The sequence below is a fragment of the Amblyomma mixtum genome, chromosome 5 (assembly GCF_055824585.1).
Source record: "Amblyomma mixtum isolate Tamu chromosome 5, ASM5582458v1, whole genome shotgun sequence".
Taxonomy (NCBI): Eukaryota; Metazoa; Arthropoda; class Arachnida; order Ixodida; family Ixodidae; genus Amblyomma; species Amblyomma mixtum.
In genome coordinates, this window is record NC_143016.1 from 65,457,958 (window position 1) to 65,474,005 (window position 16,048).

Consider the following 16,048-nt stretch of genomic DNA (forward strand, 5'->3'; position numbering starts at 1 on the left):
GCCTGATGCAGGGTTCACAAGAAATGGTCCTGAAGTAGGTGTAAATTTCAGTGATAAAATAGCACAACGAGCACCACCAATCTTGTGTACTGTACAGGCACAGAAAAAGTAAACGGAGCACGCAATTGTCTTTGAATATTTTTCACGCGTCACCTAATTGAAATTCGCAGCAGTGGTACGCGGATGCTGGTAGAGGAGGTTGGTGGGCTTTCTTGTAGACAAACAACACTTCTTCATTTCCAATGGAGAAAGGGTGATTGCACTACGAACGCAATAGCGTGCTCAGTTTACTTATGGCCGCGCCTGTACATGGCATGGATGCTGGATGGCTTGAAAAATGGAGGGAGGGAAGCCAAGCAAGATGTCAAACCAAGGTTGGTGCACACTCCATAAGGTAGACAACGTTTTTGAAGCTGGCATAAACTCCAATGGCAGAAGGACAATATGAAGATCAATAACTTTAGTGAACGGTGTTACATGGCCTGGTAAAAAAAAAGGTTCACAAGACAGTGCGAAGAAAGCCAAGTTAGAAAACAAATAAGTGCTCTCAAACTGTCAACAGTGACATATGTAACGATGGGATGATCTCAAGCAAAAACAGTTGCCACTGTAAAGGCACATTTTCACAGCCCAAGGAACAATGGCTTGCGCTTACACAGCTGAAAAGCTCGGGTATTTGCATCGAAACTGTAGTGCTCTAAACCACAGATGCTGCATTAACCATGTGAATGCGCCCCACAACTTCCTTCTCAAGAAAAAAAAAAAGCAAATGTAGACAGTCACCGTCACACGTCCCAACAGTGAGGAATAACAGTGGACTGCAACATTCATGCAGAGGCATAAAAACAGCGCTAACAATCATTTGATGTTTTTTTGTGAAAACAGTTTTAATAAGGCAGAAAATGCCTAAAAATAACACCATTTGCAAGTGGAATGTAACGGCAGCATAAACCTATGTCACCAAGTGTTTCCACAGCCAAAATTACATACTTTCTAGGACAATTAAGAGCAGAAGCACTGAAATCAATTTCTTTTTTACTAAAATGATTAAAGAATAAATTCTATCATTCAAAGAGGAATACAACCCTTTTTGAAGCCCATGACCTTAAGGCTGTTGCATTCAACAATAAACTGTAGTAACCGCACATAAAGAAAGTGCCACAATACAAACATACAACTGTGAAGTACAGTATTTGTGCATGTGCGAGAACAAAAGTAAGTACATTATAATCTTTAAAAGTAGCTGTCGCTGACAGCTAATAGAGCTTGATGTTGATCATCTGATATGGTAAGTCTCCTTGGGCTTTACGTTAAGGCACATTGCCAAAGTAGAAAGCATCGGCTCTAAAACCTTCATGCATACATCAGTGTATCAGAAAATCATAACTTCGTCAACCCATTGCTCTTCTGGAAAGCACAAAAGTCACAATGACCAGACCGAAGAAAAAGTACTTGCATCACTTCGCAGCCTTTTCACTATTAACAATGTTGCTGAAGTCCTTAATGCGTGGCTGCTTTCAATGACAAGCTTTAGCAGACATCAAATATATAAAGTATCTCATCCTAATTTCTCGATGATATGAGACCTTGAATGGGAAAGCTGGAAGTTGTATGGGGAAAGTAACCGTCTTCAGTTTTGCACATGTCAGATGTGCATAAAACTGTTTGTGGCTGCTAAACACTGTCTCATCGGGAACAAGGGAAGAGTGCCGTTCAGTGAATCACATTACTCTTGCCCACGAACTTCACACCAGCATCTCACGGTACCTTTTAAGGGGACAAAGCCACAAGGAACCACCTTCTTCTCACAGCAGTGCCAATCACTGTTGCCACGTCTCTCATGCATTGGCCAGGTTAAGTGAAAGACCAAAGCATTCAGACGCATACAGGAGTCAGCCACTCCACTTTTCTACACAGCCGAACAGGGCAGCGTCAATGGTCGAAACGAGTGTAAGGTGGGGTCTCATCCCGAACTAGACCATACTTGCGCCGAATATCATCGGTGCGTGCCTTGCGCTCTGCTCGCCGCTCATCTGAGCGTTCCTGACGCTGCCTGCGCTCTTCTTCCATGCGAGCCATATCGCGCAACCACTTGTTGTTTTGACGCTTGCGGCAGCAGCAGCAGCAGCACACCAATAATGCTAGCAGCAGAGTGCCCACAACCACACTAATGGCAATTACACTGCCTTGAAGAGAAACTGGAAAGGAAAAAAGAAAAGGAAAATCAGGATGTAAGACAAAAGCAAGAAACCTGGAACTAAACCTTGACAGCACATATATAGCAGGCCTCAAGGTGTGTGAGTACACATGCAAACACGCATGTATGCAAGCATGCATGTGCGTGCGTGCGCACACACAAACATCACAGTTTAGTGAACTTAATCAAGAGTTCAGACATTTTCATGATTCACCAATCAGTAACATTAGAGCAATGAATGCACAGTAATGATCCAGCAGTTTGGCTAGTAAACTCACTACATTTAGATAAAAAGCCTGGACGTGGTTACACCCCATTCAATTCCACATAACTTACAATTTTTGCTTCACGGTACAATATGCAACCGTGCTGACATCAAAGTAAAAACTTCAGAAGCTTTACAGGACTGTCACAACCTTTTTCTAAATAGCAGCATTTACACCTCTGTAGTCCAATAAACTTCAGAAACACTAAACACACAAGGAGAAAGTCAACCAACTTACTGAAGCAGACGCCCCAATAGACCTCAGAGAAGTAGGCACATTCGTCATGGCTTGGGATTAGCCTCTTGTATGGATAGAAGCCACATCTCCGCGATGTGGAGCAGTAGTAACACTAAAAAGAGGGATGAGAAGCAGGTTTCTCAAGGGAAAATATGACTCTGCATAGTCCAGCTGTGTTTATCCAGGCTCTGGTTTTTGGCACAAAACACATTTTTTGAAGAGCTGTGGTATGCATTAAAGGGACACTGAGGAGAGCTCTATTAATATTTTTTTTATAGCAAAATCCGAAAGTTCAGCATTTCATGGCTTTGTTGCCACTTGGCCGGCAGCGAAAGATGCATTTATTTCTAAGAAATTTGGATTCGAAGTTGAAATAGTTTTTCCCGCCGCTCTGATTCAAACTTTGGATTCTGCTATGACGACACAGAACTAAGTGACGTGAAACATGACATTCACATGACGTAACACAGACTCCGTGATTTCTGGCGGCCAGCAGTGCGGCCCAGCAGCAGCCGAAAAGAAAGCTACCGCCAGCTGCACGTTGAAGGCATCTATCGGCTATTGCGGCCGTCGCTTTGTTTACATTTGCACCGGCGTTTTGCCAGCGTTATAATGGATCCCGTTCTCGAAGTCGTCAACGAAGTTCTCGCAAATAGACGCCTTTAGCATACCGTGTACCTTGTTACCATTAGCGGAATACCGGGAGCCCCCATACCGCTGAGAGCAAGCGCTGATTGATCCCGGCGCTGCAGGAGCGCGCCTAGCTGTCGGGTACGTGGCGCCAGCTGGCGACGTCAAGGAGATTTGCGCATGCATTTGCTGCGCCTCAGTGATTCGTAGCTTCTCGTGTCCTAGTGTTGCTAGAACTATTGGTTCTAGCAACACTGTTTTGTCCTATGACGCCATGAAGCTTGTACTTGCGAGTTTGGCCTGTGGCGGCGATACCTGTATTTTGGTTCTTGCTCTTTTCTATGTTACAGGAGCTTTGTTGTCAGTATGAATGGCGTTTTTGTAATCAAGAGCTGGTATTCTGTCGATGCAAGTCAACTTCAATTTCTCCTCAGTGTCCCTTTAACATTGGTAGACATTGTATACAGTCATAACCTTGAGCACCAGTTAACCATAAATAAATAGTTTTCTAGAGCACTGAAGGAAACTAGTTTCACTCCTAATATGTCACCAGGTACTACTGCAATTCCCAGCCACACATTCACCGGGCCTTCTTTGAACTTGGAATACTTGTTCGTAGAATTTTCTCCTACCCCACTGTCATAGCATTATTCAGTTCTGCACACAAAGAAGTAGTGCAGCCTTACAATGTCTGCTCAGTAATATCTCATAGATATTTTGCAAGTATTGCAGGCACAAAAACAAGTTTCAACCATCAGACAGACAGAATAGCTTGTGTGGTAAAAATTTACAGTACTTTGCAACGGCTTCAGCTTTGTAATTAATTCCAGCAGTACACACAAAATCCATCTTGCAAAATTAGTGCTCATGAGTAACTCTAAAATAGCAGTTTGGAATAAAATTAAAATAACATAGCCTTAAAGGAAAAGTTGCTTATCATATGCAAAATCACTACATTAACTTCAAGAGAAAAATTTTCATACCAAATACGGCTCGACATTTTAGTGAATTCGTTATTTGAGCTGCAACCCTTGTGCACAAAAGCAGAGCAATTCTTGTAAAGTATGTCAACACATTGTTCTAAATTTAACTCAGAAGTGAAAACAGCAAAATGTAATTTTTAGTCACCTTTTTATGACTGTATTATCACTATCGACTATATTTCAAGTGCCTCTCACTATTTACATTTGTGGAAGAGAACACAGAAGTCTTTCATGCAAATAAAAGAAGAAAGTATGCATGTTAAACCTACATGGCAGATGCTAACTGCTGATAATAATGCCACAGATTCAAGGACAAACAAACATGCATGGTTTACTTACCCCAGTGCCAGCTGCTAAACATTCAGAACACGATGTGTTTGTCTTCTGGGCACATACTGAAAGCAAGAACAAAACCGTTAAGAGCTCATACAGAAAAACAAAGAAAACACAAACAGCAAGTTTGCTTGTGTTCAATATTGCACAACTAGCAAAAGTAACATAAAACTACCACTAAAAAGGAACACGCACATGAGCACATATGTGGAAGGAAAAAAAAAAATCCCTGCTTGATGAACATCTGGATATCTTTACTCGACATGTGTCTGGGATCTTTCCATTTCAAACTTCTTAATCAACAGATTAAAATTGTGTAGCATGGCAACAAGAGCCTCAGTAGGCACTACGCAGCTTAATATCAGAAATTGTGCGTTGCCATGACAGGCACGTGGGCAGCAAGGGAAAACAATGACAAGGCAAGTAAAAATGAACCCTAGGAACAAAGTCACATAATCACATGACAACAGGCGGCTAAATTACCTTAGCACTAACGCTGCATAATGATACAATAGTATCTGGTTTGACATTTGCATACAAACTGCCACACTTAGCTTCACAAGCAGGCAATTTGGACCTAACAAGAACAGACCTCTGAAAGAGCTTATAAAACTTTCGCACAACATAGCATTTACTGAAGCACACACTTGGAAAGTTGTCAGATCCTTCCACGTGACCACAATGTAGGAGCTTCCCGTGTATATACTTCACAAACTACGTTAATGCCCCATAGCTAAAGGATCTCACAACAAGGCATTCAATACAAATACTCCAAGCCCTCAACTCCACAAGTGAGTCACTGCTCATTTGTCTAAACCAAACCCCATATTCCCCTTCTACTTTAGGCTCTTTTAAAGAACAAGGTGGGCAGATCATGACAGGCAGCCACAGTACTGAAAGTGCCAGACTGGGGAAGTGAAGAAAAATTTATTCTCTGACGAAGCTGGCTAGACTACATGGTGGCGCTTAAAACAAAATGCAACTGAAACTACCACTGCAAATGCAGCAAAATCCAGAAATTGAAAAGTAGCCTAGGTGCACACTCTTATAGTCAATAAGTGCACAAACTTGGCACCCGAGATGCTACCAGCGCTGACTGCGAAAGGTGCAACTGTTTACCTAATGTTATCTGCTTCAGTGAATGATGGCAGCTAAGCGATCCACATCCTCTTTTAACCCTCTAGCACACTTGGATGAGGATGAGCCAGACCACTGTCATTTCTGACTGTAAGTCCAACTTGCTGTGGGTTGGTTTAATGTAAGCAGGGCTCGTACAAAGAATTTTTCGTTTCCCAACAGATAGCACCACGGGTATCAAATGACCATTTTCGTACCATTCTTTAAATATATTGCGTCCGTTAAGGAGTACTTTTAAGTAGTATGAAATGCTGCACACATATTTCAGTTCCAATAGCTGCAAAACTTTATCTAATGGTATGTTCCATGTTTTCGCCAATCATAATATGTTACACTCAAATTTCAGCTGAATAGACAAGTACATACTTCCATCCCACACAACAATGGCAGACAGGTGCGATTCACAACTAATTACAAACTTATCAGCCACCATGGAGAGCTCGTACGAACTGCTTTTATCTACACCCTGCGGCCTGACAACCATCTTTACCGTACACCTAACGAAGTTCACCATGATATTCCTGAAGAGCAACAAATTTTGCATTAATAGTTTATAAAGCAGTTCTTTGCAAAAATATATCTCCGTGACAAGATTAACCAACTATTAAGGCACCTGTATATAGTTTTTCTGCAGTATTTCTGGGCCAAACATCAGTTACAAGATCTTAAGATATAAATGAAATTCTAACTTCCTCACGACAATATATAACTTATCAAGAATTCCTCTGCGGGGACAAAGCTTGCTCATCTGTTAGGTCTGAATGTGAAGCTAAGTATTCAGGCCACCACGCATGGGAAAAAATGATTCTCCAAACTGCGCATCGGAGCGACTCTGAACCCTGATGCACTGCATGACGTCCATACTCATTGCTGAGGCGCAATTATAAACAAGAGCTGTAATAAAAAAAAAAAGCAACAGAGCACTGACTGATGGAGGGAGGGAAGCAAAAAGACGGACAGTCAGCTGAAGCACAGAAACGTCAGGGAGGCAGCCGTCTATTAGTCACGGCCAAACGTCAGTCATGTGCGCAATCAGACAACCGTCCTGCGACACAATCACAATGAGAGTCTAGCACTACGTTGCGAAGCCCGAGCGATTCACGCTTTCTGCGTACGCGCAGCGACTGAAGCGGAAACCTTTTGTTAAAACGGACCGACATGAACGTTGCTATCGACGGCTACAGCACTGGAGGTAGAGGTGGCAATAAACGCCCCCCCCCCCCCCCCCCCCCCTTCCCGTTCGTACTGGAAAGCACCGGCAGCCCTTTCCGCTCTGGCATCAAAGCGACCCACTGAGCACTATATATGTTACAAAGGCAAAGAAAAAACGAAACCTATAAACGATCCCTCTTCCAACGGGTTTGAAGGAAGGCGCGCCTCGATTTACGACGACGCACTGGCGACCGCATGCGCTCTTTATAGACGCACTCGTACGTGAAAGCACGCAAGAAAACTAAAAGAACAAGGAACTTAGGAAAACCCATGGGGTTACTTCGCGATTGCAGTCCTGCCAGCAAACAATGAACGCGTGGCCGTGTCCTCAACGTAGTTGCTGAGCGCTTTCGGAGCAACGTTGCATGCTTGCGGATACTATTGCGCTACAGCAGCTACATCGATGCCGATACCTTAGGAACGACTCGCACTTTGTGCGCTACAGATATAGGGGAGAAATAGGACGAAGGAAATGTCACACAAGACGCCTTCTATGCACAGCAGCGGAAGTGTTCAGGCCGATAACAACGCCAAGGGCATGCACATAGACTTTAATCGGCAGTATCAGCCGCTTCGCCGACGTCTGTCCGGCAGAGAGAGGAGGGGTGAAAGTTCACAACCGATAGCGCAACACAAACGTTTCTTATTTTAAGCTTTATTTTTCACAGTACCTGCTTGCGGTGAGATGGTAGTCGTCGGCGCCTCTGTCGTCGTCACTGGAACATGCCTTGTTGCTTCGGTCGGTGCAGGGTCAGATGAAAACACAACGGGTACGACGCAACAGGCAAGTGCGACGAAGAACGTTACACACTTCATACTGTACATAATAAACTTGGAAGCAGTCCTAAAGATGCTTGGGATACACCAAATAGATCACGTCCCTTATCGTGCGGCGTTTACACAGCGAGCGCTTCCAGATGACTTTTGCGCACCACCGGAACACAGCTAGCAACACACCAACAAAACCCGCGCGCTGGCGGTACACCGCCAGCCCAAACAGCGCAAATGGCAACTTTCGAGAGCCAGCAGCAGCGAGCAACGGGTGGGTGGGAGAGAAGGTCACGTGGGAAAAGTTTATCCAAAGAGCGCGGCCGCGCGGCAGTTTGATGAAACCACAAAAAACAAAGTTAATAACAAAGAGCGCTTGCTCCGCGGCCTGTTGATGCTCCGGTGTACTGCATACCAATTTCACCGATCTCGGAGGCAGTAATCAACGATGGCAACGCCAGAAAGATGTCTGACCACGTACGCCGCAAGGTGGCGTTGCATGTCCGCGTAGCCTAGGGTGCCTCGATGCGCGCGCGCTCCATCGAGGCACCCTAGCGTAGCCGCATGCCGTGTGCGTGCGGAAGGCTCCGAACGATGCGACTGTACGAACGTGCTAACCAACGTTTGCGCGAACGGCAAGCGCGCGGTAGGACGCAACCGTCAGCATTGGCGCGAGACTGTTGATAGTAATATTTTTATTTATAATTTACTTAGGTTCGATTAATACCACCCGAACCACAGGTGATGCTGCTGTCAACAGTGACTCACTAGATCATCAAGCATGGAGGAAGACGCCGTGAACACTTGAACACCATGCTGAATATCTAACACCAACTGAACACCATGTAAATTGAACAAGTGAACTCCATGTCGTGTAATCAACGTTTTATGGCTGTAGCGGAAAGGTCGGTCCTTGTCGTAGCCGTCGTCCGAGGTCCGGGGCAAGTAAAGATTGGTTATCAGGAAATGAAAGGCGCAGTAACTATCACTCCTTTGTGGAAGCCTCAACCGCGCAGTAAGGAAAGGGAGAAAAGTGGGAGTGAAAGAAGAGTGAGTAACAGAGGTGCCGTAGTGAAGGGCTCCGGAATATTTCCACCACCCGGGGATCCTTAACATGCGCTGACATCGCACAGCACACTCAACGTTACTAGATTACTTCTAGTAACGTTGCAGCACACTGGCACCTTTTTCTTTTCACTTGCATCGAAACGCGCGGCCGGGTTCGAACCCAGGTACTCCGGCTAGCGAAGCAGGAACGCATGTGGACAAGAGCGAGCGGAGGGTATTTAAGCGGATTGCGAAGGGAATGAAAATAACTACATCTCAAATAACTACATGAAATAACTACATCAGACTCTAACTGGTGGAAACCTCAATAGTATAGTGATACTATAGTGAACTAGAATGCAATATTCTATAGTACACTGTAGTAATAACATGAGGAAAGCGATGAAAGAGGTAGTGAAAGGAAGATAAAAGAGGTGCCGTGGATCCCCCGTCACGAGCCCACGACGTGACCAACATGCATAACCACTCAACCACCCCAGCGGGTGTTATATATCATCATCATCATCATCATTTATTATCCCTTAAGGGCCCTGGTTTGGGCATTACATAAGGGGGGGGGGGGACAAGAAAGTATGGCCATGGTCATATTTATACAGACAAGAAAAACACAACGAGGCATGGTGATGTACGTGCATTTCTATGATCCGTGCATTTTGAAATATAGGGAAAAACAAACGCACGAAACGGACGATATGGGGGAATGCTGGGGTGTACTGACAACAGGCTCCTAGCAGAAGCTTTTGTAGCTGTCATTTCATGATTTGCAGCAGGTAAATGACATTTTGTAGCAGATACTCCAGCTTTTGAAGCAGAAAAAAAAAGCGTTTTGTAGAGCTCTTGCAGCATGTAAAAAAAGGGGGGACTGCAGATTTCTGCTTTTTAAACAGGAAAGTTCACTCATTCACTACGATCGCTGTCGGGCAAAGCGTAAAAACCTGAACTCAAATACAGTACTTTTACATTTGAGACGAATATGGAATGAGATATAATAAACTGCACAAAAAATAACGAATATATCCTTGAAGCTGAGAGTTGCAGCTATAATTCTTGCCTGTTTTCATTAACTCTGGATCAGATACTGGCGGAGTGACGTCAGTCTTTGCTATCGGAAGGGCAAAAGGCGGCGCATTATGCAACACGGCTCGCGAAACTAGAACGCGCTACGCATGGAGACGAGCAACAATAACAGTGGAAAGCCGCTCAAAAAACGACATCCTTGACTCGGCTAGCTCGCTTAACGCTTGCGTATCGTAAGCTCAGGGATGAGAAATTCTGTCACATTTGAGAGTTAATCAGCTGGCTTAGTGATTTTGGCAGCGATATTATTTTTTGTTTCTCAGCACGAGAAAAACACTTACCTGATTTAGCATTGGCATTTAGCAGAAATTCCGCTTGGAACGGTTTTCACAACAGCGCCAGCAAGCTAAACATTGAAAAGCGTTCAGGAAATTTTCGAAAAAACACTCCATGTGCTCGCAGGCGCCGAGTTCTGTTGCGGCTATTGATGCAATTCCATCGACGCAGTGAGGAGCATGGTTTCTAACTATTTAAAAACGTCGGTGTGGAGAGCGCGCGCAACGATGGCGCGAAAACGAAACTATAGGCGTAAGGAAGAACGCGTGCGGGTCGTGATGCGCGAGGTACAACCACGTACAGCTGCGGTGGTTCCAGGGTGTCTCCGTCATCCACTTCGGTCGCCGTGACCACAGGCGCACACGCGTTCCGCTGCTTCAGCAGCGCCGCTACCCCACGCAAGTCCCGCTTCTAAAAGCGCTATACATATGCGCACCGCGCCTCTTACCATAGGAGCACAGGCGTTCGTTTGCATACTTCGCTGGTGCATTCACGGCCCGTTGTCGACTTTCTCGCGGTGCGGTGCAATGATGTGCCACGTGCAGAGGCTATGACCATGACCATCTATGACCATGATCAGCGCATTTCTTTTCTGCCAACCTTAGCATTATCGCGTTCGGTTTTGCTGCAAAAGTTCATTTATGAGGTGTGAATGTACTGGACACCCTTAGATCGAGCGTATGGGGGAAGTTGTTCTGTTCTCACTGGGGATGCCATCGATTTAACAAGTTGAGCCGCAAACAAAGTGAAAACGGGGGTGCATTTGGTGTCCAGTTTTCGCCGGTCGCAAGGCAGAGAATGGGTTGTAGTCAAATGTTCACAGTGCAACATAGTTTATACAGTGGAAAGACGATACAAAGCAATTACACTCGACACATCAGAACACACGCAGAAAGTTAACTTACGAGAGGCTATACGATACACAGAGAGAAAGATCTTACACCAACGATGCATTAATACGTGAGAGAGGCAAACAAAAGATGCACAAATTGTTCACCGGGAACAGCGACAGTCCGGCGACCGCCAGATCGCTACAGCGGGGCTGACCCCGGTAGTCGTGTAAAAAACACTTTCTTCAAAGGAACCCAAACGGCATATTTAAGGCACGGGCTAGCCGTCGGCGCTAAACGCCTTTTATTTATATACGCGCCGCGTCTGTTACTTACTTCGCATAATCGACGGCGCGCGCGGGTGCGCTTCTGTGGGTGCCTTACATATTCATAAATGTGCGCCGAAGAAACGTCATGAAGCTAATCTGCGAAGAGCGAGGTAGCATATACATCATGGAAGAGGCAAGAGCTCCTCAAACTGACGTGCAAAGGCTGGCAAAACACGCCATAGCCCGACTATCGCGTAGTAACTGCAATATGATAGGCAACGGAGCGAAAGCATTCCACCAATAATTACTCCATAAGTATATATGGGACACAATAACACTTTTTTTTTTTTACATAGGTTTTCTCTGGACGAAAAAATTAATACCTACAAGTCGACATTTTCAACGCCAGTGCAGAAATGAGAAAATTCGTTATTGCGGGAAAAATACACGATTTCTCTATTTTGTATCACACCTACCATGCATGTGCACTCAATTCGAATGCTAGACGAGGTATTCTCACAAATTCTTTTCTTTTAATTTGTTTCCGCGCACTGAACAAAATGCGCGAAAAGCCGAAGGCGGACTGCTGCCTCCCGTTAGAATGCGATTGCACTATTTCGGCACGTCACAGTACGTTCTACGAGGGGCTATGAATGTGCGCCTCCCTGTGTGAGGTTTACACCTGTCCTTCTACTGCGGCTACTTTATTTCCGCAAACTGTCGTCCCACCCTGACTCCCTGTCGGCCCGTGCCTTTGGAATGCACTCCGTTACCCTAACGGACCATCGGGTATCTATCTGTTCTCCGCCTCATATGTGCCGCCGCACATTGGCCCGGAGATTCGAGAGTAGGCGCGTGATTCTCCTATCACTACTCACCCTTGGACGATAAACTTTCCACCGAAAAAAGCATTAGTCCCCATTTTCTTGAAGAAATCGGGTTCAACTTGGTTTTCATTTCAAAGATGTTATAGATCGCACGAGCAATACATAATAGCGTTCTCGGTTTCGCATAGTTCCTGCTTGTGTGCGAAGAAAGTCATAACGAAATTTAATTGGGACCGTGCATATATGGGCGTCATCATGCCTACAACATGATTTCAGGACCAGAATGGTGAGCGATATAATTATCTTCGATAAAAAAAAAACATTTTATTCTTAGGAGCTATCACATGCATGACCGTGTGCACTTTCTCTCTTTTTCCTTGCACCCCCCCCCCCTCCCCCCTCCATAAAAAAAAAAAACGCGCATTTATTGCGCTAAATACATAGGCTAGCAGCTTATGCAGACTGTCTGCGTATACCATTTCTTGCTTGCATATTCCCTTTATGCAGGTTTTTTTGTGTGTACCGTTTACACATTTTTAAAAAGAAGGCGCTGATAGTATCGCGAATTCCGCCTGCACGGAATGTATATTCGGCTCGGCGGACACAAGAAAATAGCGGTCAAAGTGAATGAATTAATTAGCCAAATTTCGTTAACTATTTTTTTAACTCTTCACTTCACGCTGCATATTGCAGTCGCAGTTTTGGAGACTGAAATGATTCAAAGCAAATACAATTTGCAGCATGTCCCTAAGTGCAACAGGTATTGAGATATTCGCGATTGAATTTCCAGCCTTTTCGGCTCCGGTTAGGGAACTGAACGCTCTGAGTGCGCCGGAAATCCCGCCCACGATACTACGTAAGAGACTGACGAAATTATGACGACAACCGACGGCACCAAGACTGCGGCAGGCAGGCGCTCGATTGCAGCGCATAGTCACTGCTTCCGTGAGCAGCGCACCCTCTATTTTCGTCATTGGCATTGAACTTGGAGGCACATTTCCCGCCATCAGCGGGTTCGAAAAAAACAGCACTGTAATAACGCGCAAAATTTCCCTCTCCGCTGTGGCTCGGCCAAGAAAGGAACATGCGCAAGTTGTTTGCGTGTGCTTTACTATTTTTCAACCAAAGTAATTTCAAAATACGTAAACTGATTACTGTTGCCCCGTCGTATCTCGGTGGCTAGGTTTTATGCATCAGTAATGATCAAGTGCTTGCCTTCAACCTCCACGCATGCCATGAATCCTCCTTCACTGACTGCAGCACTCGTTTCACAACCTGCGGGGGTATATTCGCACATGCCTTGATAATTCTTTGTTTGAGTACTGCCATGTCTTCGGGTTCAGTTGCGTAGACTTCGTTCTTGACGTAACCCTAAAGAAATAAGTCTAATGGAGTTAGGTCGAGTGACCTATTGGTGGCGAGAACATGATTCCACCGCGCCCTATCCACTGACCAGGGAAGTTGCTGTCGAGCCAATCCCTTCCACGTGACGAGAAGTGCGCAGGCGCCCGTCGTGCTCAAACCACGAGCCGTGAGCTTGACTTAACGGGATCCCGCGGACTTGAAAGCGCTGACAGCACCACTAAGAATACTCGCTGCGTATGACTGCTGCTAGATTTTCTTACAGAAAGTACGGCCCCACACTACTCGAATTGAGTAAATGCCACGCCAGACATTCACTGACCGCCGGACTTGGTGGTGGTGTTCCCGGATCAGTGCAGGTTCTGATCATACCAGTAGTGGGTGTTGTGTACATTGACTTCCCCATTATGGCAAAAGTGGGCCTCGTCCGTCCGCAGAACTTTCCTAAAAAAGTCTGAGTCTTCGTCACATTTGATCAACGCCCAGTTGCTGAATTCATACCGCTTTCTATAATCGTCTTCACTGACAGCCTGACGCAGCGATATTTAGTAAGGATAAAAACTATGCTTCTTGAGCACTCTCCAGACTGAATAGCGGGAGGATCCAACGGCCTCGATGATTTGACGAATGCTGGTTACGGGGTATGCACGAACGTAGGCGAGAACATTTATCTCGAATTCTTCACCCAGGATATAACTCCCTTTGCCTTCTTTAAATGAAGCATAGATCCTGAGGTCCGGAACCGGGTAGCCAAGATTCTCGGAGGCGTAGAGTCATGAGACGAGGCGAGCGTTGCCATTCGTTTTTACACAGGCGACAACCGTCTGCACCCTTTCCGTCAACGAGTGTCGCGGTTGCAGCTGCCCTGCCATTCCAACGCGCATTCAGAGTTCATATATGTATAGTATTGCAGCAGCCTTGTTCGTTCTGTTAACAGAATCGACAGCCGGCAGAGGACCAGTGGAGATTCCGGTGAAAAATAATAAATCGCAAGCCGATAGATAAGTCACCAGTCCTTTCTTGTCAGAGCCAGAGCGGAAAGGAAAATCTTGCGCGTTATCACCTTGAGGCTTTTTCGAAGCCGCTGACGGCAGGAAACATGCCTCTGAATTCAATGCCAATGATGAAAAAAAAAAAAAAAGCGCGTGCTGCTCACGGCGGAAGTGGTGGTGGTGGTGGAAAACGTTTATTTATTGCTCTGTTTTACAGTGGTTTTTGCGGCTTCAGATGGAGTCGTGCATCTTCTCTTCAGGGTCGGTTCCCCTAGTCAGGGCTCCGCTGAGAGTAGCTGCCGTGCGTGCACGCCTTACTAGTCCTTGTTGGACTTTCAGGATGTCGCTGGATAGCATCCTCTCCCAATGTTCCGCACTCGGGGTTTCTCTTATGACTAGCTCGTATATTTTCTGGCAAGTCCATGTGGTATGGTATAGGGTTGGTTTGCCTCCACACCACGGGCACTAGCTCTCGTACTGCACTGGGTAGATTTTGCTTAGCATGTTTAGGCACGGGAATGTTCCCGGTTTTAACTCTCTCCACGCTACGGCGTCTTCTCTATTTAGCTGTTTGTGTGGGGGCGGATATTTTAGTCTGATCCCTCTGTAATAGTTTAGCATCTCTGTATAGCTTTGGGCTACCGGCTCAGGTTCCTCAGCGGGGTCGAGATTGTTGGATGCTCGGTTTGTTGCGTATCCTCGAGCTATCCTATCCGCCTCCTGATTTCCCGTAATGTATGTCCCGGCACCCAAACTATCGTGTGGTTGGCCTGGTTGTTTTCGGTTTTGCCATTTGAGCGGAGGATGCGGAGCGCGCTGTGGCTGATTCTGCCGTTTAGGTAGTTGCGGCATGCAGTTTGCGAGTCTGTGAGTATGGTTAAGGAGCTGTTGAATCGGTAGCCCTCCGCTGCCGCTAGAGCCACGGCTGCTTCTTCGGCCTCAAAGTTCCGGATTGATGCGCTGGTGATTTCTTTTAGGTCCGAGTTATCACCGTTGCCACTTTACTTTTCTTGTGGTTTCTGTCCTCAGTGTATGTAGCAGCGTCTACGTACACTGTGTCGTTACTAGTTGCCAGTGTTCTTTGTACATACTGTGCTCTTGCTTCTCTTCGCACCATAGGTTCGGGTCCATATTCCTGGGTATCGGTGCTACTTTGATGGTGACTATGCGCTCTTCGCAACTCTGCCGCAGTCGGAGCTAGCCTTGCTGCCGTCGGTTGTCGTCATCATTTCGCCAGTCTCTTACGTAGTATCATGGGCGGGAAATCCGGCGCATTCTGAGAGTTTCCGAATCGGATCCGAAAAGGCTGAAAATTCAATCGCGAATATCTCAATATCTGTTGCGCTTAAGGACATGCTGCAAACTGTATTAGGTTTGAATATTTACAGCCTTCAATATTGCGATTGCAATATGCAGCGTAAAGTGAAGGGTTAAAAATATAATTAACGAAATCTAGCTAATTAATTAAATAAATTTGACCGCCATGTCAGTGAAGTTCGCGGTGCTGTACTTTGTTTTGCCGCATCCGGTTCGCGTTAGAGAATTCCCATTACTTTCTCTTGGGCCCTCCGCACAACCGCAGAG

The 16,048-nt window shown here is 45.7% G+C and overlaps 1 protein-coding gene across 1 annotated transcript; it reads right to left on the reverse strand.

Annotated features, from left to right (window-relative positions):
* Positions 1 to 445: 445 nt before the first annotated feature.
* Positions 446 to 8,051, reverse strand: LOC149342479 (pituitary tumor-transforming gene 1 protein-interacting protein-like). Its single transcript, XM_089544873.1, has 4 exons — positions 7,667 to 8,051; positions 4,653 to 4,708; positions 2,701 to 2,812; positions 446 to 2,198 (listed from the first exon to the last, which is right to left on the reverse strand). The coding sequence occupies exons 1-4, from the start codon at positions 7,818 to 7,820 to the stop codon at positions 1,933 to 1,935; spliced, it is 588 nt and encodes a 195-aa protein (XP_089400999.1). The 5' UTR covers positions 7,821 to 8,051; the 3' UTR covers positions 446 to 1,932.
* Positions 8,052 to 16,048: the final 7,997 nt, after the last annotated feature.

Bases quoted from the DNA above. Each gene is read 5' to 3' on its own strand.
- LOC149342479 (XM_089544873.1), bottom strand. From the start codon at position 7,820: ATGTACAGTATGAAGTGTGTAACGTTCTTCGTCGCACTTGCCTGTTGC. The intron at 4,709-7,666 runs GTACTGTGAAAA...TCTTGCTTTCAG, and splicing joins TACCATCTCACCGCAAGCAG to TATGTGCCCAGAAGACAAAC. The intron at 2,813-4,652 runs GTAAGTAAACCA...CCCTCTTTTTAG, and splicing joins GTTTAGCAGCTGGCACTGGG to TGTTACTACTGCTCCACATC.